The sequence below is a fragment of the Cynoglossus semilaevis genome, chromosome 8 (assembly GCF_000523025.1).
Source record: "Cynoglossus semilaevis isolate Cse_v1.0 chromosome 8, Cse_v1.0, whole genome shotgun sequence".
Classification (NCBI taxonomy): Eukaryota; Metazoa; Chordata; class Actinopteri; order Pleuronectiformes; family Cynoglossidae; genus Cynoglossus; species Cynoglossus semilaevis.
Genome location: NC_024314.1, coordinates 19,772,038 through 19,793,954, shown reverse-complemented (window position 1 = coordinate 19,793,954; position 21,917 = coordinate 19,772,038). Strand labels below are relative to the sequence as shown.

The window sequence follows — 21,917 nt, the reverse complement described above, 5'->3', positions numbered from 1 at the left end:
TTTGGCGAGCGTAAACAAAGTCGACGTCCGTCTACATCGCCGCCTGACGACCTGTTGTCTGTTCCACTCGCCAAGTCATTCCCGGGCAAAATTTGTTTTAACGCCGTATGTCGCAATTCAATTTGATTTGCCTTTGTCTTGGAAAAACCACAAATTCCTAGAGAGTCGTTCAAACTTCCTTAATTCTATATTCCTGTAGCCTCAGCACGTACAAAGCTGCTGCTGCTGCTTCAAAGAACATGTTCTTAATATCAGGCCTTCAGTGGCAGCGGCTCCAGAGATTTAGACGTTAATGAAACCCAAACAAACGTGATGGCCACAAGTGGATAAAGACATGAGGATTATTTGTGTTCAAAGAAAAGAAAACACGTCGGAGCAGCAGGGACAGATCTTTCCTGCTAATCTGCATGTGAAGCTATTTTTGATAAGGCTCTGAGGTGAAGGAACCGTCAGGCACGAAGACCGACCGCTGCGTTCAACACACAGGAGACGATTTCAGCCGAGGCTCCCTTGGTTTTTGTTCCACGTCATGTTTGAAGTCAAGTTTCACTTTGAACCGTCCTATCTCTGGGTTTCCAGCGGAGCTCTAATCACAGCTTCCTATGATTTTTATTTTTCCGAAACACAGGAAACACCGAAGAGTGAGATGTTGTTCCCCGCGTGCAGGATCCAAACGGCGCTGGGATGAAGGAGACGCTGCATCCCCATGGAGACGGGCCGCCTGCTGTCGCTGCTGCAGCTCATGTGAGGAGTTGAGGAGATGTGAGCGTCAGAAAACCAACACCTCGGTAAAGATGTTTATGTTCAAATGTTGTATTAATTGTGCATGGTATGTTTCAGATTTTTTCCATTGAAAATGTAAATGTGAAAATATGAATTCCACCAGAGAGTGCCCGTGTACCACTTGTGGTATGCGTACCACAGTTTGAGAACCACTCATCTAGGACACATAAACATCAGACGAATCTGACTTATGCCTGGGAGCCATAATGAAGGGCAAAAAGTTCCCAAAAAAGAACACAAATGAAAGAAAGTGAATGTAGCGAAATCCAAATGTTTGGCGAGCGTAAACAAAGTCGACGTCCGTCTACATCGCCGCCTGACGACCTGTTGTCTGTTCCACTCGCCAAGTCATTCCCGGGCAAAATTTGTTTTAACGCCGTATGTCGCAATTCAATTTGATTTGCCTTTGTCTTGGAAAAACCACAAATTCCTAGAGAGTCGTTCAAACTTCCTTAATTCTATATTCCTGTAGCCTCAGCACGTACAAAGCTGCTGCTGCTGCTGCTGCTGCTTCAAAGAAGATGTTCTTAATATCAGGCCTTCAGTGGCAGCGGCTCCAGAGATTTAGACGTTAATGAAACCCAAACAAACGTGATGGCCACAAGTGGATAAAGACATGAGGATTATTTGTGTTCAAAGAAAAGAAAACACGTCGGAGCAGCAGGGACAGATCTTTCCTGCTAATCTGCATGTGAAGCTATTTTTGATAAGGCTCTGAGGTGAAGGAACCGTCAGGCACGAAGACCGACCGCTGCGTTCAACACACAGGAGACGATTTCAGCCGAGGCTCCCTTGGTTTTTGTTCCACGTCATGTTTGAAGTCAAGTTTCACTTTGAACCGTCCTATCTCTGGGTTTCCAGCGGAGCTCTAATCACAGCTTCCTATGATTTTTATTTTTCCGAAACACAGGAAACACCGAAGAGTGAGATGTTGTTCCCCGCGTGCAGGATCCAAACGGCGCTGGGATGAAGGAGACGCTGCATCCCCATGGAGACGGGCCGCCTGCTGTCGCTGCTGCAGCTCATGTGAGGAGTTGAGGAGATGTGAGCGTCAGAAAACCAACACCTCGGTGAGAATGTGCTTGTTTGTTTGTTTGTTTTTTTTGGCCTAATCCTTTGTCACACACCGCTCTAATTATCAGACCTCATCTCCGACATGTGACCAACAAGAGCTGACATGTGACCGTCAGGAGGAGGACAACATTTGTCTGAGACCAGGTGACCACAATCGTTAACATGTACCTCAGTGTTTACCTAGTTTACCTCACATCTACCTCAATCTACTTGATGTTTAAAATGTACAATACCACGTTGTTTATACTTTTATAAAATATTTACATTTAACTTTATTGTTTTTTAATCTGCTTAATTTGCCCTGATGTATTACATTTATTGCTTTGTTTACACTAACTTTATTTTTTTAGATAATCCTCACATTTTTACATATTGTTTTTATTTTTTACATTTCTACGTACCATATTTTCCAGACTATAAGTCGCACTAGCCAAAAAAACCATAATGAAGCATAATGAAGAAGGAAAAAAAAGGTGCTCGAAGTATAAGTTGCACCAGTGCCCTCTAGCGGTTTCTAGTGTGAAAATAACAGATTTGTGAAATTATATATTTTAATATATAAGTCGCACTTGAGTCGCAAATAGCAGCCAAAGGATGGATGGAAAAAGTGCGACTTATAGTCCGGAATAAGGACATATTTACATTTACCTCAAGGTTTACAGTTTCACTTAACGTTTACATTTGGCCTCACGTTTACATTTTTTACTTTGTTTTCAATAGCTCTCTTTTGGAACTGTTTCCAAACAAGTTCAACAAGTTGGTGACAAACAGAGTCATTCTATTCATTTCTGTTCTATTAAATTCAACATACTGTTTAACATTTCAAAAAGGCAGCGATGTCATCTTTTAGTCCTGTTTATTTCGTTGTCATCATCGTAGTCAGTAAAAACACTGCTAAGATGAAAACAGTCAAATTTGATTTTTAAAAGATTTGGTCGGACGTTGAATTTTTTTTTTTTCAACATTCCCTCCAGCTGAGTTTTTTATCTTTATATCCTCCGGCACATGTAACATACGATCAGTCGTCGCTTCATCAAACTTCTCTCTCCTTTTCTCCGCGTCTCCTCAGATGTGGTGACATCATTCTTGACAACTTTGGCAGTTCTCCTAAAGCTTTAATGCTTGTCCTTATTTTCTCTCTCCAAAAACTGCCTGGGCTTTGAAGTGGAGCTGAGGGGTTTGCTCCACTTCGTCTGTGTAACTTGTAATGCGTCTCAGATCTGTGGTGATAGCAGAAAATACACGCTCTCCTCTCCTTCTTTTTTTTTCTGTATTTCTTTCATGCCGTCTCTATCTTTTTTTCCTGTTCTGCTACATCTTTCATGCCGTCTCTATCTTTTTTTCTTTCAGAGAAGTGCAGGAAAGATGATGTGAGAAGTGCAGGAAAGATGATGTGAGAGGAGAGGATTAAAAAAAAAATCACTGGGTACAGGAAAATAAAGACACGTCGAGCTCTTGAAATGCAGATGTGTCGGCTCATGGACTCTGGGGAACTGGATTTGTTAGTTTTTCTTTAAGTGAATAACTTACGCTGCAAACAACGAAATGTGGCCTCAGTGGTAAGATGGCAGCTGGTGGACTTGAACCTTAAACCTCCCAGAATCATGTCCGCTTCCTCAACCGCTGAGACACTGCTTTTTAAGGATGTCCCACTCAAAATAGACGTCTCAAACTGGACTGAAGAGTGACGTAAACTTTTGAAAAAAGATTTTAGGAACAATGTGTTCTTTGTGTTTGTCATAAATATTTTCTTTTCCGGGGAGCCACATCAACAATACAGGTCCCCCTTGTGGTGCAGGTTGTAAATGGAAGCCTGTACATCTGTAACTGCTCCATAATGTACTAAACAATGTTTCTGCCATTGATTATTATTTATTATATATTATTATTCAAGATACAAATATTGTTCAATACTGTGATGAAAAGAAAAACTTTAAATTTATCAGTTTGAGAAACTCGAATACTGTGATGAAAAGAAAAACTTTAACAGTTTGAGAAACTCAGCTGTATGGACTTCATTAAATGCTTTTTTAAGCTCCCGCTCATCACCAAATGACCTGGCGGGCCACATTTGGCCCCCGGGCCTTAAGTTTGACACATGTGATCTAATGTGAGGGCAAAGCAACTACAAATCATTTGTGGTTAATATGTGACTAATGGATTAAAAAAAATTTCCAAAAACGCTATCTGTCAAATAAATGAAAACTATAGAAAAAGTGACAAATTAAATGTTTGTAATTAATGTAATGAACTCTTTTAGACGTGAGGTTTTAAATGTACCTCCAGAGATTCTCTGAAATGGTCACTTATCATCAATCTGTGTTCCTAAAGAGCTCCAGGAACGCCTCTCTGTCCTGAGGACAACGATGAGGCTTCATATCGATAGCGTAAGAATTGCGCCGCCGCACGTTGCCATGGAAACAACCTGAACTGCCAACAGGCTGCTTCAATTCCCAAATGTGTTTCTCACAAACGCAGCTCCCAGAGGATCTCCCTGACCCTGAGCTGAGCCAAGCGTCCCGTCTTGGCATTTCACAGACACAGGGGAGTGGATGGGATGGAGCTCCTCCAGCAGGAGGAGGAAGACGAGCGCGCACAGCCGTTTCCGTGGCAACCAACCAGCAAGCAAGGAGGAAGGAACAGACATAAATGTGTGACTGAGGTGACCGTAAACATCACTGAAACAACACACGTCTTCCTATTTCTGTGTCTGCACACACACCTACACACACATACATACACTCGCTCAGACTGGAGCCACTGATCCGTTAAAAAAAACGTGTCGGTAAACAAACTCATACACACGCAGTCTGGTTTTCATGAGGTGTGAGGACTTCACATACACACAGTGTATTCCCTAAACCGTTACCTGACCCACAGCCCTGCAAATTGAAATACTATTGAGAACCTGATAACATGTATATTTTACCTGTAAAAAACACTGTATGAGTTGCTGCCACCTAGTGACTGGAGGCTGGTTATCATTTAGCCGGACCACTCGAAATTTTTTGGAATTTCCCAGTTTTCTGAAACGCACCAAAAGACACACGAAAAAACAACCAAACAAAAACCTAAATATGAAATAACCTTTGAGTCAGAGACAACCTTAATGCAGGGACTGGAATTGACAGCACCCTCTATGCCTCAAGGTGTAGTAGTACAACCAAGATAACTATAAGCTGTGGCACATTGAACACATACAACATGTAGAACAACCTCAACGACAACAGATCAAAAATATAAAGTTGTAAAGTCTGTACAACTGGGTTGTTCATCAATAGCTAACTTGCTAACAGGCAACAGAAAAGCAACACATCAATATAAATAACCAGCTAAAGAGGGGCAGGTGGCAATTAGTTGGTGATGAATTGGACTTTCTGTAGTCATTGGATCAGTGACTCTTGTTCTGAGACCAAAGAAAAACCCCATCTGTTTTGGAAAGGATGGATTATTGTGTGGTCGGACTTCAGATTCATTTTGATGAGATACTGTCATCAGGAAATGTCCGAACTGGAGTCTTGACAGAGTTTTGATGTAATATCCTTGGTTACACAGATTCTGTTTCTGTAAAATCAAATGGAGATGTTTTTTTTTAATCCAGTGATACAGTTCCTACATCTTGCTAATTCTAAGCTTTGAACGGAAAATCACTAGAACAGACTCCATTTCCATCATCGATGTCACTTATCAGTTTGATTTCTTATCAATTCTCTTAAGGTATTATAAGAACATGCCTTCAAACCAGTCAATCCTTTTGTCTGATATATTTTTTTTGTTGTCATTTTTAGCAGAAAAACATCAGGCGGACGTCTACGAGCCGTGTCCTTTGATAAGCCTCCATTCACTGTACTCAAAGCTGCATTTAAATCTTCCACGGAGAGACAGCAGCACAGAGTGATATAAAATGACCTGGCGGGCCACATTTGGCCCCCGGGCCTTAAGTTTGACACATGTGATCTAATGTGAGGGCAAAGCAACTACAAATCATTTGTGGTTAATATGTGACTAATGGATTAAAAAAAATTTCCAAAAACGCTATCTGTCAAATAAATGAAAACTATAGAAAAAGTGACAAATTAAATGTTTGTAATTAATGTAATGAACTCTTTTAGACGTGAGGTTTTAAATGTACCTCCAGAGATTCTCTGAAATGGTCACTTATCATCAATCTGTGTTCCTAAAGAGCTCCATGAACGCCTCTCTGTCCTGAGGACAACGATGAGGCTTCATATCGATAGCGTAAGAATTGCGCCGCCGCACGTTGCCATGGAAACAACCTGAACTGCCAACAGGCTGCTTCAATTCCCAAATGTGTTTCTCACAAACGCAGCTCCCAGAGGATCTCCCTGACCCTGAGCTGAGCCAAGCGTCCCGTCTTGGCATTTCACAGACACAGGGGAGTGGATGGGATGGAGCTCCTCCAGCAGGAGGAGGAAGACGAGCGCGCACAGCCGTTTCCGTGGCAACCAACCAGCAAGCAAGGAGGAAGGAACAGACATAAATGTGTGACTGAGGTGACCGTAAACATCACTGAAACAACACACGTCTTCCTATTTCTGTGTCTGCACACACACCTACACACACATACATACACTCGCTCAGACTGGAGCCACTGATCCGTAAAAAAAAACGTGTCGGTAAACAAACTCATACACACGCAGTCTGGTTTTCATGAGGTGTGAGGACTTCACATACACACAGTGTATTCCCTAAACCGTTACCTGACCCACAGCCCTGCAAATTGAAATACTATTGAGAACCTGATAACATGTATATTTTACCTGTAAAAAACACTGTATGAGTTGCTGCCACCTAGTGACTGGAGGCTGGTTATCATTTAGCCGGACCACTCGAAATTTTTTGGAATTTCCCAGTTTTCTGAAACGCACCAAAAGACACACGAAAAAACAACCAAACAAAAACCTAAATATGAAATAACCTTTGAGTCAGAGACAACCTTAATGCAGGGACTGGAATTGACAGCACCCTCTATGCCTCAAGGTGTAGTAGTACAACCAAGATAACTATAAGCTGTGGCACATTGAACACATACAACATGTAGAACAACCTCAACGACAACAGATCAAAAATATAAAGTTGTAAAGTCTGTACAACTGGGTTGTTCATCAATAGCTAACTTGCTAACAGGCAACAGAAAAGCAACACATCAATATAAATAACCAGCTAAAGAGGGGCAGGTGGCAATTAGTTGGTGATGAATTGGACTTTCTGTAGTCATTGGATCAGTGACTCTTGTTCTGAGACCAAAGAAAAACCCCATCTGTTTTGGAAAGGATGGATTATTGTGTGGTCGGACTTCAGATTCATTTTGATGAGATACTGTCATCAGGAAATGTCCGAACTGGAGTCTTGACAGAGTTTTGATGTAATATCCTTGGTTACACAGATTCTGTTTCTGTAAAATCAAATGGAGATGTTTGTTTTTTTTTAATCCAGTGATACAGTTCCTACATCTTGCTAATTCTAAGCTTTGAACGGAAAATCACTAGAACAGACTCCATTTCCATCATCGATGTCACTTATCAGTTTGATTTCTTATCAATTCTCTTAAGGTATTATAAGAACATGCCTTCAAACCAGTCAATCCTTTTGTCTGATATATTTTTTTTGTTGTCATTTTTAGCAGGAAAACATCAGGCGGACGTCTACGAGCCGTGTCCTTTGATAAGCCTCCATTCACTGTACTCAAAGCTGCATTTAAATCTTCCACGGAGAGACAGCAGCACAGAGTGATATACTCTGGATGTCAGGTCTCCATGATTGCTGAGAGGCTGCAGTCATCAAACATCTCCCTCATCTGAGACGAGCCTATTGATGGATGGGACCAGGGCTCTATGTGGAGACAGAAAACAGGGATTGATCCGAGTTCTGTTTTTAGCTCCGAGCTAAAAATGGATGGAGAGAATGTTTTGTGGTCTCCAGAGGTAGCTGAGAAGCTACGTCCTGTAGATGAAGAAGACCGCTCACGCAGGTGTGGAAACATCTACGGCTCGGACTTGAGTCTGCGACGAAGAGGACCAGGGTAACTGAAGTGAACATCGGTCCAAAAAGAAATCATGGAGGGAGAAACGAAATGGGTCAGCGTGTGCTTGTTCCGTGTCCGTTTCACTCAGGAGGTGGAGGATGAATCAACCAGCTGCTGCCCCCTAAACCCCAACCCTGTGATCATGAAGAGAAACCCCTGATGGGAAACCCACAGAGTTGACTCCGTCTACAGGCTCACAGGCATGTTAACATCGGCAGCAGCAGAGATATGAGACGCTTTGATGGGAGAGACAGAGAGAGACACAGAGCTGTAAACAGTCAGTCTCTGTCCGCAGACGCAAGATCGGATTATTGATCAATAACAAATCATCAGTCCACCTTCCATATATATCTTGTCTTCATCTTTGCCACTTTGGGAACCGCCTTTTGTTTACTTTTCAGCCACTCCTTCTAGTTCACAGCCATATCTGCCAATGTGGAATACTTAGCAACACTGCCCTCTACTGGTCTGGAATATAGCACTGGTATGCATAGGTGATAGGAGATGCATATCCTCAACTAAAATCAAACCAAATCTCTCTTTCTCATTTCAACTGTGATGAACCTTTGACGTTTGCAAACCGGCAGTAACCTGTTCCTTGAATACAAACCTTCACATGCGTGGTCTACAATCCCAACTCTGAAATGTGTTCAACCAGTGACCAGATGTTTCTCCACCAGTAACAACATCCTGCTACAAATTTGAGAGCAGGAAGTTGTTTCTCCTACCACCGTTTTCCCACGCTTCAAGCTAATTAGCGCGAGAGAGCTTTGGTAGAACTAACGCGATATTCTGATGATCTCTCTCTCTCTCTCTCTTTGTGTGTGTGTGTTGTCTTCTTCCCTCTGAATAAACACGGCGTCCTGGTTAAAGGCTCCGTTGGTAAACCCTCACCGTCCTCAGGGCCCAGTTTAATTGGCTGAAGTAACTTTTTCGCGCACTTTTTTTTCTTCTGGCCCTCAGGTCCTCATTAAGAGAATCCTTTTTCCTCATTGTGTGTTGATGAAGTTAGGGGTAAAGACGGGGGAGAGGAGCCTATTCTGAGCCGAGCGTTAACACGGACGCATGGAGGAGGGAGAGCTGGGAAGTCGATGCAGGACCCGGAGATGTTGTTGTGGCTTGTTTTTGTTGCAGTTTTTGCAGATTTGTGCTGCAATTTCCAGGTGGACGTCGTAGCAGAGAGAGAATTACAACCCAATATTCAAACAGAACAGTCATTTTTATCTGCCCCTGTTTAATATTATACTCTTTCAACTGTATACAACAGTAAATTCATTTTTTTCAGAGGTATAATTTTGCTGCAGTTTTAAAATTAAAAGTAGGCAAACTAAGGCCCGGGGACCGGATGCGGCCCGTTCAGATTTTTAATCTAGCCCGCCGAACTTTTACCAATTATATAATTTATTTATATTATTATTATACTTCTGCCTTTTACCTGCAATACCCAAGTTTCCCCAATAGATGGCGGCGAATATGATAAAGTAGCATTTAGCATTTTAGCATTTTAGTCCTTATGACTTTTACATGTCATTTATCTTAGTTCACATGAACGCTCCATCTCTCTGCTCCTGACCCCCCCACCCCCCTTTTCAATTCAATAGATGTAGCAGCAGTAGAAGTAATGGTAGGAGGATTGGTGGTACTAGTAGAAGTAGTAGTAAAGGTGGTAGTGGTAGTAGCAGTTGTAGATGTAGTAGAAGTGTTGCAGTTGGAGCCTCATGTCTAGAGTAGCAGTAGCAGTGACAGTAACAGTAGTAGAGAGCGGTGTACTGTAGTGGGAGTTCCTCCTTGGTGTCGTAGGACTAGTAGCAGTAGTAGAACTACCTCCACAAAACTGCTGAATGCAAAAAAATATCATCTCCAGCTACCATGCAGGTATCATCTGCATATAATGAAATAAAATCATTGAGAATCTTAAGCTGGCGTTAGTGTGTGGCCGACAAATCTTCTTTTTCCATCTGGATCTACAGACTGAAGCAGGATATCAGTATGACAGGAAGTAGCCTCACAGGTGTGTGTTCATACCATCAGCTGTTTAAAATTCATGTTCTAACATTAGCATTTTTATGAAAACGATTCAGACACTTAGAGACAAGGACAGCAGCAGCAGCGACATTTATTCCACAAGTGTCGGTGATGTTTGGGCATCGACTTTCTGAAGGTCCAGACAAAGAACTAACAAAGTCATCGCAGTCGTTTCGGCCTCTTGTTATTTCAGGCTCGCTCGTTCTTCTTGATTCGTTCTTCGGCCTGTTACTTCTGATCACCGCCACGCGCTCCTCAACGCTTGGTGCTGTTTTCAGCCGCTAATACAGAAGGTTCCGGTCCTGTGAAGGTCACGGGGAGTCGCTGTCAACCTGAGGGCGAGAAGCTGCTAAATTGAGGATTACGTTGGTCACAGTAGGACTCTGTACTCAGAGGGATGAGCAGCACAGAGGCCGAGGTCGGCCTTGTTACTCCGCTCCTCCTCCATCGTCCTGGTTACACTAATTACATTAGTGTAGGGGAGACGGATAATCAAATCTTAACGAGGCGTGAAGACGTTAGTGCTGAAGTTGACACTTAAGTCTCCATCAAAGGAATTCTTGAAGTCTGTCGAGGGTTTGATTCCTCTGTCCTCGTAAACAATTTTTGTGAATTTAAAATAATACTCAATGACAAAAATGTAAAAAAAAAATCACCACTTTCCTCTAAGGGTTTAAATACCTCCCTGTGTTTTACCACTTTAACCTTGCTCTGTGGATAATGGATTCCCTCTTGGAGTAGAACCCTGCTGTTCCGGGGGGGGGCAGCATGTTTTCTTCGTGTGTGAGCTGACTGTCGTGTCTATAACCCATTTAAATGGCCAACGACATGAGGTTGGGGTGAGATGATTTTATGAATTATTCAAGACGTTGGCTGCTCGGACAGAGGTCTGAAGAACGGAGTCATATCATTTAAAATACTATAATCTGATTTCATTTTTGAATTCATTATCTGACAAACCTGTTCCATTAGTGACAGAAAATATTTTTTAAATTATTTTTTAAAAATTATTATATCATTTTGTAATTAATTAACTTGTGTCGACCAGATAAATAAATGACGGATTATTTTCTCTCATTGTTAAATAAACTCGCTGCTTTGATTTCTAAATGGCTCTGTTTCATTACAGCAGGAAGGTTGTGGGTTCCAGTCTCCAGGTCAACAGGAGCTGCACTTTCCTCCCACAGTCCGAAGACGTCCACATCTGACGTACGTCTTTGAGCATCAAAGAGGTTGTGAGCAAAACCTGTATTTAATTTTCCTTTCTGTGACGAGCTAATGTTCGTTAGGATAATCTCTTCCCTCTGCTGGAGGATTTGTCATTGATCCTTATTTGCTGTCGCGAGCAGGTGAGCTACTTATCCACGCTCCCTTATGGATAAACCGTGGTCTCTGAATGCAACAACAGAAGCTGGATCGTCTTCTTCAGCGTAGAGAAAGACAAACACACGACATTCCTCCTGCGGTTGCGTCACTGATCATCAGTCCGTTCACTCAGACACTGTTGCTCCACACTGTCCGATGTTACACCACAGGTGTCAAACTCCGAGCCTCCAATTAGTCTTCTTCCTCTGGCTGAGCTCCAATTTCCTCCTTTACTTCCCTGCTGGTCGCTGCTCTGCTGCTCCATAACCAGCACCTGATTAGGAGTGTTATTAAGTCCTATTACCTCAGCACAGCCACATCCTGGAGACAGAATCTGGAGGAGAAGACCTCGTTATCTGGCCGTCAGCTCTGTCTGTCTGCCAACTGGACCCTGTGCCGTCATCACGGTCGTGATCCGACCAATTAAAAGGCCAAAAACCGCTCGTGAAGACTTTCTAAACCTGCACTTTTCTCTCTGCCCCTGGTTCCAGCCGTGCAGAGATCAGGAAACATGAATGAAGCCTCCGACCAGGATGAACAGCCCCAAGAAGTTAGAGCTGCGGGGGGTCTGGGCAAGTGTGCTGAGGTTTGACAGTTGTTAGTGTTGAGGAGTAGCCTGTAGGAATTCCATTACAACATGGACGTTCATCTTTAATGTTAGTGCAACTTAATTCAAATAAAGACCCATCCCAGATCAGATTTTTTCACTAGCTACTAGATGTCTTTAACTTTTTACTTATTTTGAAAACTTTAGACGATCAGATTTACTTAAGAAACATGGATCACAACTGTATTAAAATCATCAAAAAAACAAACAAACAAAAAAAACAAAACAAAACCAAATTTGGGTCCATTTAGATGCCTTGGTTTTCATGCACTAAAGATGTCATATATTATATGGGTCCATTTAGATGCCTTGGTTTTCAAGCACTAAAGATGCCATTAATTGTATATTATCTTCTTCTTCCAGAAATGCAGCCCCGAACTTGAACCTCCACTACATCTACCTCCAATACATCTACCCGGAGACAGATATTACTGCAGTATCCTTCAGTCCAATAACAAACAAAGATCTCTAGAGGTAAATATTTATTATTTTGACGTTTTGGGGTCGCACACACAAATTGCTGGAAGTGTAGTTAAAATAAAGAAATGAGTCTGGGTACGGCCAATGAAAATGTAGATAAATCAACAAATCACAGGTTTCAGAAACAGGAGACCGCGTGCTAATACGCTAATGCTCACGAGCGAACAAACTAATTTTTTTCCGAGGAGCTAAAAGCTTGAAACTGAACTCCTGACTGATTTATGATCCTTTATAATTAGCCAGTTGTTCAAACGCCGGGACAAACAGTATATCACCGCATTGTTGGCAGCGTGTAACATCAACGCTGGATTTATGTTTTCTAGACTTTTCCAAATGTATACTTTAGTTTAGTGGCTAAAAGAGATGAAATGTAACAAGTTGCCCATTTACATAAATGTGGTACATTTTCTTATAAATCACAGTACAACGTTGGTGAAACTATTAATATAACAATACTACGTAAAAATCAATTTTTTTCTTCCGTTGTGTAATTCAGTCAAACTTGTGTGTAAACGAAAATGTCAGCAGAGGGATTGTGTTTGCGTTTGTCTTTGTCCCGTGGTTTTCACCTATTCCTGTCACAGTGTGAATCTAAGCAGCGGTGTAATTACAGTCCCAGAGGAAGAACAGCCGAAGGGCTTGGTTTTCTTGTCAGTCGCCTCACATAATCCGACTGTCGGAGCCCGGCTCTTCTAAACGACTCCGCAATCATAACTGTCAGTCACACTTAAGCACCTAAACACCTGAGCGCCTCCCAATCAGCCGAACCGCGCTCGCTTTGCCGCCAACATTTCGCAGCTCCTACAGCAGCAGCCTCTCCGTCCATTAGGCATCGACCTGAGTCTTTAAATGAGCAAATTCATCAACACCGGGATTTGACCTTCACACGCTGTCGCCGAGTGTTTTTCTAGTTTTGCTCCCACCACACATTCATTGTCCACTGTTTTGTGTGGACAACTATGAAATGGAACGCACCACACATTCATTGTCCACTGTTTTGATTTGAACTGAGATGTGTGGACATTTTCCCAACACCTTTTTTCCAAGTGGATATGAGTATTTCCAAGTATTTTTTCGTGTACAAATGACATGATGGTGTAAACCAGGGGTCAGATCAGATCAGGGCCAGGTTTCTCCTGAGCAGACAGTTGGTGGGCTGGACACTCAACGTAAAAAAAAATAAAAAAATTCTGCCATTTTAATGGGATGATTGCTGTTTATATATTTTTTAAAATTAGAATTTAAATTTAAAATTAGACTTTAATAGTGGGGACCACACAATAGTTTCTCTATTTTGGAATCCAGTCACGACCCAGTTTCTAAATTTCTTTTTCTCTTAAATTATCCAAAGAAAGTGTTCTCTTCTTTTTTTTATGAAAATTGAATAATTAAAAATAAATAAAAAACTGTGTTTGATTTGACAGTCTGTTTTTTATGAAAATTGAATAATTAAAAAAAAATTTTTTTTGACAGTCTCTGAATCAACAAAGTTACTTTAAAATCCTCATCAGCCAAAGAAGGTGATCCTGTTCTTAATCCTTGGTCTGCAGACAAACTCTTCCTCACCTGTGGGTTTTTCAACCACAGAGATGTTTCCTCTCCCATCCACCTCTTCCTCTGTTCTCTGTGTATATAAGTTGTGGGTTTTTTTAAAAACTGAATATGAAAAGTGACCTCTCTGACCCTATAAAGAATAAATCTGTGTTCTTCTCTGGCCCTTGTAGAGTGTTGAACCAGGACAGGGCAGAGCAGCTGGCCACTCCACTGACCGGAGAGAGGGGACAAGTACAGTTATTAGGGATGTCTTCTAACGGCTTCTTCACTTGTGTGTGTGTGTGTGTGTGTGTGTGTTGCTGTTACATCACTGTAAAGCCTCTCAGACTCTTCCTGTTCTTCATGAGTGTTGTGAGAGGACGAGGACGAGGACGAGGACAGTGACTGATGTCATTAGTTCTCACCTCTGTGATCCAGACCTGGTGACCCTCGGCCTGTTTTTCTTCGATGACGGCAACATCTCAAATCTGGTTCAAAAACCCGACCCCGACCCCGACCTCACTCTGCAGGGTTTTAAGCTGTCAAAAATCACTTGTCAATATCTCTTTTTCCGTCTTTCACAGATCCATATCTTTGATCGCATCTCTCTGCACATGTCACGAGCTCCGAGATTCAACGTGACAGTGATGAGCACCGCGCCCCGCTTAAACTTGACATCCGTCTGAAGAGGTATAACACTGAACTACAAACACACACCAGTCAGTCCGTCAGTCAGTCAGTCAGTCAGTCCGTATGGCACTTTATCAAAATGTTATCGTTCATCAAGCGGTGTCCTTTGTGTTCTCTCTCTCTGTCGTTGTCAGAGCCAACAATAGTACAGCTGTATTACAAAACACGCCGTTAAAAAGGGCCCATAAAAACAGCAGCTGTCGCCCTTTTGTGATCACGGCGTCTTTGTTATTCTGGAAAAGAAACATTCGGATCAATAAGCCTCCAGTTACAAAATGGACCTTTTATCGTGGGCCTTGAGTGCCAGCTCAGGGGCTCTTAGTGGGCAGAAAGTGCCACGAGAGGAAGCCACTTATTTCTTAGGAAGCTGCTGGTCAGACAACCAGGAAATAGAGCGAGTGCTTCTTGGAACAGCGTCAACAGCTCTTCCAGTCACCCCACTTCTCATTCTGTGGATTTGTGTGTGAAAAAAAACCCAAAAAAAAACTGCTGTCCTCCAGCCAACATTTCCACGAAGACCCACTGGGACGGTTAAAGTCAAAACACTCAATGAAAGGAAATATCTAAATGAGACGTTCATAGGAAACCTTGTGACAGCTCATCATTTCAATCCTAGAATAACTTAAACAGTTTCAAATAAAAACAGACCTATTAATAGTTTGAAGTGTTTTTTAAGTTGTGGGGAAAAAGAAAAAAAAGCTAAAAGTATTGAAAGTTACCAAAAAGAGTAGAAAGTGCCGAAAAACAGCAGTACTTGCAGTATTTCCCAAACTGAAATGTTCTTTCATGTCGGCACTAATCCATGCGTGGAAGCCAAGGCTGCAGGCATCTGTTCCATATTTTGAAACGGGTATCTCCAAATCAGCACGAGGGAATTCATCTGGGACATTGAAGACTATTTGACAGGACTTGAGGATTAACCGTAAGATTTTAAAAGTCAGAAGTTGCATGTCAAGGTCGTGGTATCCACCAGGGCTTCTAGCACGTTACGGGTTTAATCCCATTTCAACCAATTGTCTCTGGGACTAAGCCCCTACTGCTTTATTTTGTGAAGACTTGTAGCATAGAGCAGAGGAAACCTTGAACCAGTTTCATAAAATCGTCTCTCAGACCCGTCATGGAAAATCAATGGAAAACCAACATAGCTCATACTGTATGTTATGCTAATGACACTCAGTTTTATGTTTCAGTGACATCTGACAAAACAACTCACTTCTTCAGTATTTTTTAATAATGATCTCAACTAAATTTAAACCCGGATATCTACAAATGTCTTACGTCTAACCTCTCAAAAAAGTAAATGTATTTTATTCGGCCGTGATGGTGCTGGGTGAGTCAAGAGCAAGTCGTGTTAGGTCCAGTGTTGAGGCCAGAAAATGAAGGTGATGAAACCGATTTCAGAAAGTTGCCTCTCCTGGCGTCCTATGAATGTCAGCTCTAATTGATTTACCCGACCGAAAAGAAAAAAGACCATCAAAGCCGATCTTTACCGGAGAGGCTAAGACGAAGCTCCACTATTATGCCCGTCTTCATTATTCTCATCTGTTGTCCCTCAGAGCCTGTGAGCAGACGTGACGCCTCACATCGCACATCACAGCCACTAGGCATCAACTGAAATCACATCTAAGGGTAAGGATGCTTTTTTTTTATCAATCACAGTGGGATTTCAAAGGCTTAAGATGGAGACCCTTGAGAAAGTCTCTTGATATTAGCTCTTAAGGCTGTCTGGAAAACCTTTTATTGGTCGATTTCAAAGAAAAATCAATACATCAGTGAGAGAGAGAGACCGGGAAGAAGAGCAGATAGGGGAGACGGCCTTTCTAAAGAAAGACCTGATGTTTGAAAAAATAATGGCTGCAATTTGGGAATAAATACTGAAAATTGTAAAATGATCTTTAGTTTGGTTGGGGAATTCTGGGTATTTAACCAAACAAGGAACGAGTGTGGAGGTGAAGACGGAGGTGAAGATGCTTTAGACACAGACTGGAAAAAACTATGGTGTGAAGACGGAGGTGAAGATGCTTTAGACACAGACTGGAAAAAACTATGGTGGAGTCCTGGTACAGACAGCAGAGCTAACGTTAGCTACAACAGTCCTGGTACAGAGACCAGAGCTAACATGTCCTGGTACAGACAGCAGAGTTAATGTTAGCTACAACAGTCCTGGTACAGAGAGCAGAGCTAACATTAGCTACAACAGTCCTGGTACAGACAGTAGAGCTAACGTTAGCTACAACAGTCCTGGTACAGACAGCAGAGCTAACATGTCCTGGTAAAGAAATCACATTAAATAATCAAATTTATTTTTATCATTTTCTTCTTTCAAAAAGCATCACATTAAATAATCAAATTTATTTTCTTCTTTCAAAAAATATTTACACATATATAAGAGACATACATTGGTAACCTTCCCAAAATAACTGGGAATGTTGTGCCAGTTTGATTGTTTTGAACACCTTTTTGTTTTATATAACTAATCTTGATTCCTGAAGGTATTCAGACATGTTAGAAAAATAGAGGGTGAAAGCTGCCACGTTATCCTAGTGATAAATAAGGGGCTGAAGTCTCTCAAGCGCGTCCTTGTGTACAGTCTCTTTGCATAAACGTCCTTATCTGCCCTTTAATCTCATTGATATAAACCCACCGGTGATTTACGCGGCAGTCTTTTAACCTTGCTTTTGTTTCTTGTATCCGACTGTGTTGCCTCAAATCCCTTTTCTCGGCATGGTGGGAAAACTGTGGAAAAACAAGCTGCGAGTCTGAGGACTGAGAAGTACACGTAGCTTTGATCTGTGAGAGAAAAGAAAGCTGCTAAGATCCAAAGCTGCAGCTGCTCATTAGCACCGGCTTAATGACGGAACTCGTTGTTTTTTTTTCTTTTACAATCCCGATCGCTGCTGCCGTTGAGGTTTGGGGGGAAACTCAAGGCACTTGAGGATAAACGCAATTAAAGAGAAAATAACACTGATTGGTCAGTATTTATAAGTAACATCGGAAAAGAAATTACATTGCGATGACTTGTGACCGGCTATCTAATCTTTTAGCTAGCTAGCTGACACCTGACAGAACACAATACCTTCCTAAGCAGATTATGACCAATTTTTGTCAATAGAGTAATATTAACTGTATACTGTACTAAACAGTACACTGGGCCGAGTACCGTACTGCAATTATAGGGTACTTGTTTTACCCAACCACAAAAGGACAGTAAACAGTGTTTACTGAGTAAACTGTAAGTACCAGTGATGTAATAAGGGGTTATGGTGAATCATGCTGAGCTGATTGGTAAAGTGTTGGGATGTTTGGTTTTTTTTCTTTTTTTCTATTTTTATTTTCTCCTCTTGTTTCTGAAGGCAGCCGCTCTACTCCAGTCACATTGTGACTTTTATTGCTTATGACATTTAATTCCCAATTTGACGGGAGCACAGTTTTGCAGCAGGCATCACGGAGATGCACGGTGCGATGCTGACGGATGCATGCAAATTAGATTTACGTAGCGAATCTGTTGCTAAATTGCGTTTGTCAGCCATTATTTTTCACTCATCTCTCATTATTCCATAAATGAGCCTTTCGTCATATCGATGCCTCTAATTTCTCCACAGGAACGCTGCGAGGCCTTAAATTTCCACGTAATTCGTTTAACCACAGATGCTGTTTTCTCCGTTGGCCTGTCATTTCTGTGGTGTGTTACGATACAAATCTACTGTCTGTCACAGGAAGAACAATGATCGGTGCACATGTATGCAAAAAGCCCTTTCTTCCTGCAGTGATCATGGGAGTTTGGCTAATATAATGAAAGAGCAGCAGAGCAGAGAGAACTCCATGCTTTTTTGACTTCTGATCCTCCACTTATATTATCATAGCACGCTGAGAGCTTTTTAAATATGTAGGAGAAAACCTTTCATGTTTTGGTAAAGAGACAAAAAAAATTAACTATTCATATTTCTTTTCTTTTTTGTCTTAACAATCCAGACAACTTCTCCTTTCCACCGTCTTGACTGTTATGTAACAGTGTATGGAAAATTAAAGTAAAACGTGCATTAAAATTGCATTAGTGCTTTTCATTAAACACAGCGAGGGGAGGCGTGCGTAATTTGATTTTTTTTTTCCTGCAGAATATAAATGATTCTTGTTCATTTTATGGAACACTAGTCATTTTTTTTTAAATTCATTTTGATTATTTGAATAGAAAATAGATTTGTGAAATGTCGCCTTTCACGTAGATCTCTGTAAGATGTCTGCTTTTTATCTCTCCTCAAGGTTGTTGCCACTCCAGCTTCACTGAAGTCAGTTACATAATGTTGTAGTCAAGAAAAACAAGTCTCAAGTGGCGTTTTCAAAAGACACAGAGCTCGACTAATGAGGTTATATGATCACTGCCAATGAAAAACTTTTGCTTTTAAGATGGGAAATTATGTTATTTCACTATGACCAGCAAATGAATGGAAGAGAGTACATGAGGATAAAACCACCTCTAATGGAAACACCCCCCCCCACACAAAAAAAAAAACACTTTTCACGTAGTGAATTTAAGGCTTTTAGTTCGTCTCCCATCTGCCAACGCAGAAAATACAAGTCTGCACAAAGAGGCTCATAGAGTTTGGATCTTTCAGAAGATTACCACTCTAATTATTACTCCTCCATGTTACCCAATATATGTTATTATATGTGTTATATATCAGGCAGCAATATATAATAAATACTGTATATGTGTATATACAGTCGTGTCTCGCTGTATCGCGGTTCGGCTGTCGCGCCGTGAGTGCATCGCAGGTTTTTATTATTTTAATTTATTCTCGTATCGTGGATTTTTTGCTCAATCGCGTTTGTTTGCGGTATATAAAAATTTCCAAAAGTTTCATTATTTTTGTGATAACATTTTTTTAGCCTAAAAATAGTAAAAAAAATTAATTAAAAACATTTTATAACACATATATACAGGGTATCGCAAGAAATAACTTGTACGTAGGGGTAAACGAGATATTTCATATTTCATGTCCTACGATTCCCTAAAGGGTTCGTCCATCCATCCATCCATTTTCATCCGCTTATCCGTTACCGGGTCGCGGGGGCAGCAGTCGCCACCCAAATCACATTGCACCATACCAACCCCCCTGAACCTTCCTGCGGGTGGTGAGTCCACTGGAAGGTATTAACCGCCCTAACCGGGATTCGAACTTGTCCAGGAGGTGAACCCTGGGGTTCCACACCAATGACAGAGACATTGCCTCTGGGCCAAAGCGCCACCTAAAGGGTTCGTAAAGGGTTAATATATACGTAAATAATATAATAACTGTCGTGTCTCTACGTCGCCGTTTTTCGCCAATCGTGGGTGGTCTTGGAACGTCACCCCCCGTGATAGACCAGGGACCACTATATACGTAAATAATATAATAACTGTCGTGTCTCTACGTCGCTGTTTTTCGCCAATCGTGGGTGGTCTTGGAACGTAACCCCCCGTGATAGACCAGGGACCACTGTGTACACATATATACATATATACATGTGTATTACAGTATATGGAGTTACACAAATGAATTAGTTACCTGCACGGCTGCTGGAAATCAACCACCTGATCTTTGGGTAAAAGAAGACAGTGACAATATGTTGTTTTCTTAGGATCAAGCTGAATTTAGGCGTGATGTGTAACAGTAACACTACGTGACAGTCAGTGCCTGTGGACAATGCTGGCTGCACTGTGTTAGTCAGAATTCTTTTTGGTTTGAAAAGCACAGTCGGGGTTGAATTTGCCACGTTGCAGACCTCTGGTACGGGGTAAACCTGAGGGCACAGCACCACAACATTTTAAAATATACAAAAAGAACTAAGTTTTCTTTCAGTGGGTACAAACGTTCAACCCAGCTCTGTTTGCCGGCACAGTCCATGTGGGCTACAAGTTACTGATCCAGATGTGGAGAAAAAGAGCAACTGGATGTGGCCCACACTACACTACGTGCTACACTTTTCCCATGTTACTCTGTGGTAAGCTCACACACACACTGTACATGATAGACACCGTACTTTACATCCCCAACACTGGCTGGATTAAAAAGGCCTGATTCAACAGTGTTTTTCAGAGATAATCACATTAAAACCATTAGTACTTTTTAAAAATACATTTTCTTTCTAAAATAAACCCTCAGACTCTTTGTAGGTCCTGTAAGGCGGCAGACCTTTTTTTGCATGAATACATGTAAAGGCATGAAGAATGTAACCAGCAGTGTCTTATGGCAAACTACTGGTCTTGAACTACTTGTCCAGTAACAGGGAGAACTGGAGGTGGACTCAAAGTCCAGCTGGTGTTTTCAGATCACTTTTGATCAGCGACAACAACAAACTGTGGCTTGTGAGCTCCGTACGGTTCTTTAACTGGACCAAATGTGTGACAGCAGCACTTCCTGTCCTTCCTGCGGACACGGACCGTCTAATACTGTGGAGTATAGTCCTGTCATTTTACTCCAAAGACTGAGGTACATTTTCAGCTTGCTTTTAAACAGAAATACAACAAAGTGCCAACTTTATAAATGGTCAACAGCTTCAGTACTGAGAACGGCATAAAAACTATGTTCAGTTTTAAGTGCAAGTTCTTGCAGTTTTATAAAGCCAGCTTGTTGCATTTTGCCACTTCATGTACTCAGGAGGAGTTATTTACATCCTAAATATAGATAGATAGATAGATAGATAGATAGATAGATAGATAGATAGAAACTAATGTGTCTAGTAGTAAACTTCTGTGCGCTGTAGTTAAACCTCCACACGTGTAGAAACAAACAAACAAACAAACCTAATGTGTCTAGTAGTAAACTTCTGTGCTCCACACGTGTAGAAAGAAAGAAAGAAACAAACAAAACAAAGACATGCTCTCCTACCTGCAGCCAGCTGCATCCAGCCGCAGATCTTGTAGACAGTACCGGTGCTGCAGAAGAAGAAGAGCGCGAAGCAGGCGATGCAGGTGAGAACCAGCACCATGGACATGCCGATGAAGAAGGAGGCGGCCTTGAACGCACCAGAGGGGATGCTGCTGAACTCCGTGAAGCTTCCCCGGCAGGTGAGGTCTCGGGACAGCCCGTTCCCGATGCAGTAGTGGAAGAGGCCGAAGTAGCCCGCCTGCGGGGTGTCCATGCCGTCCCCGATCCAGTAGGGCTGGATGAAGCAGACCACGTTGACGATGGCGAAGAGGATGGTGAAGATGGCCCACAGGACGCCGATGGCGCGGGAGTTGCGCACGTAGTTGGTCTGGTAGATCTTTGCAGCCTCCGACGCGGGCAGCATGGTGGTGGCGGCGGCCGGGGGGCTGGGGGGCCCCGGGGCCCA

General features: G+C 41.9%; 1 protein-coding gene across 1 annotated transcript in view; it reads right to left on the bottom strand.

The window, feature by feature from the left end:
• The window catches only part of lhfpl3 (LHFPL tetraspan subfamily member 3), a 30,096-nt gene extending 8,209 nt beyond the window's left edge, over positions 1-21,887 (bottom strand). Inside the window, exon 1 of the mRNA XM_008315597.3 lies at positions 21,473-21,887. Within this exon, the coding sequence (XP_008313819.1) occupies positions 21,473-21,875 (403 nt within the window). The 5' untranslated portion in view covers positions 21,876-21,887. The remainder of the gene's footprint in view (positions 1-21,472) is intronic.
• Between the last annotated feature and the right edge of the window lie 30 nt (positions 21,888-21,917).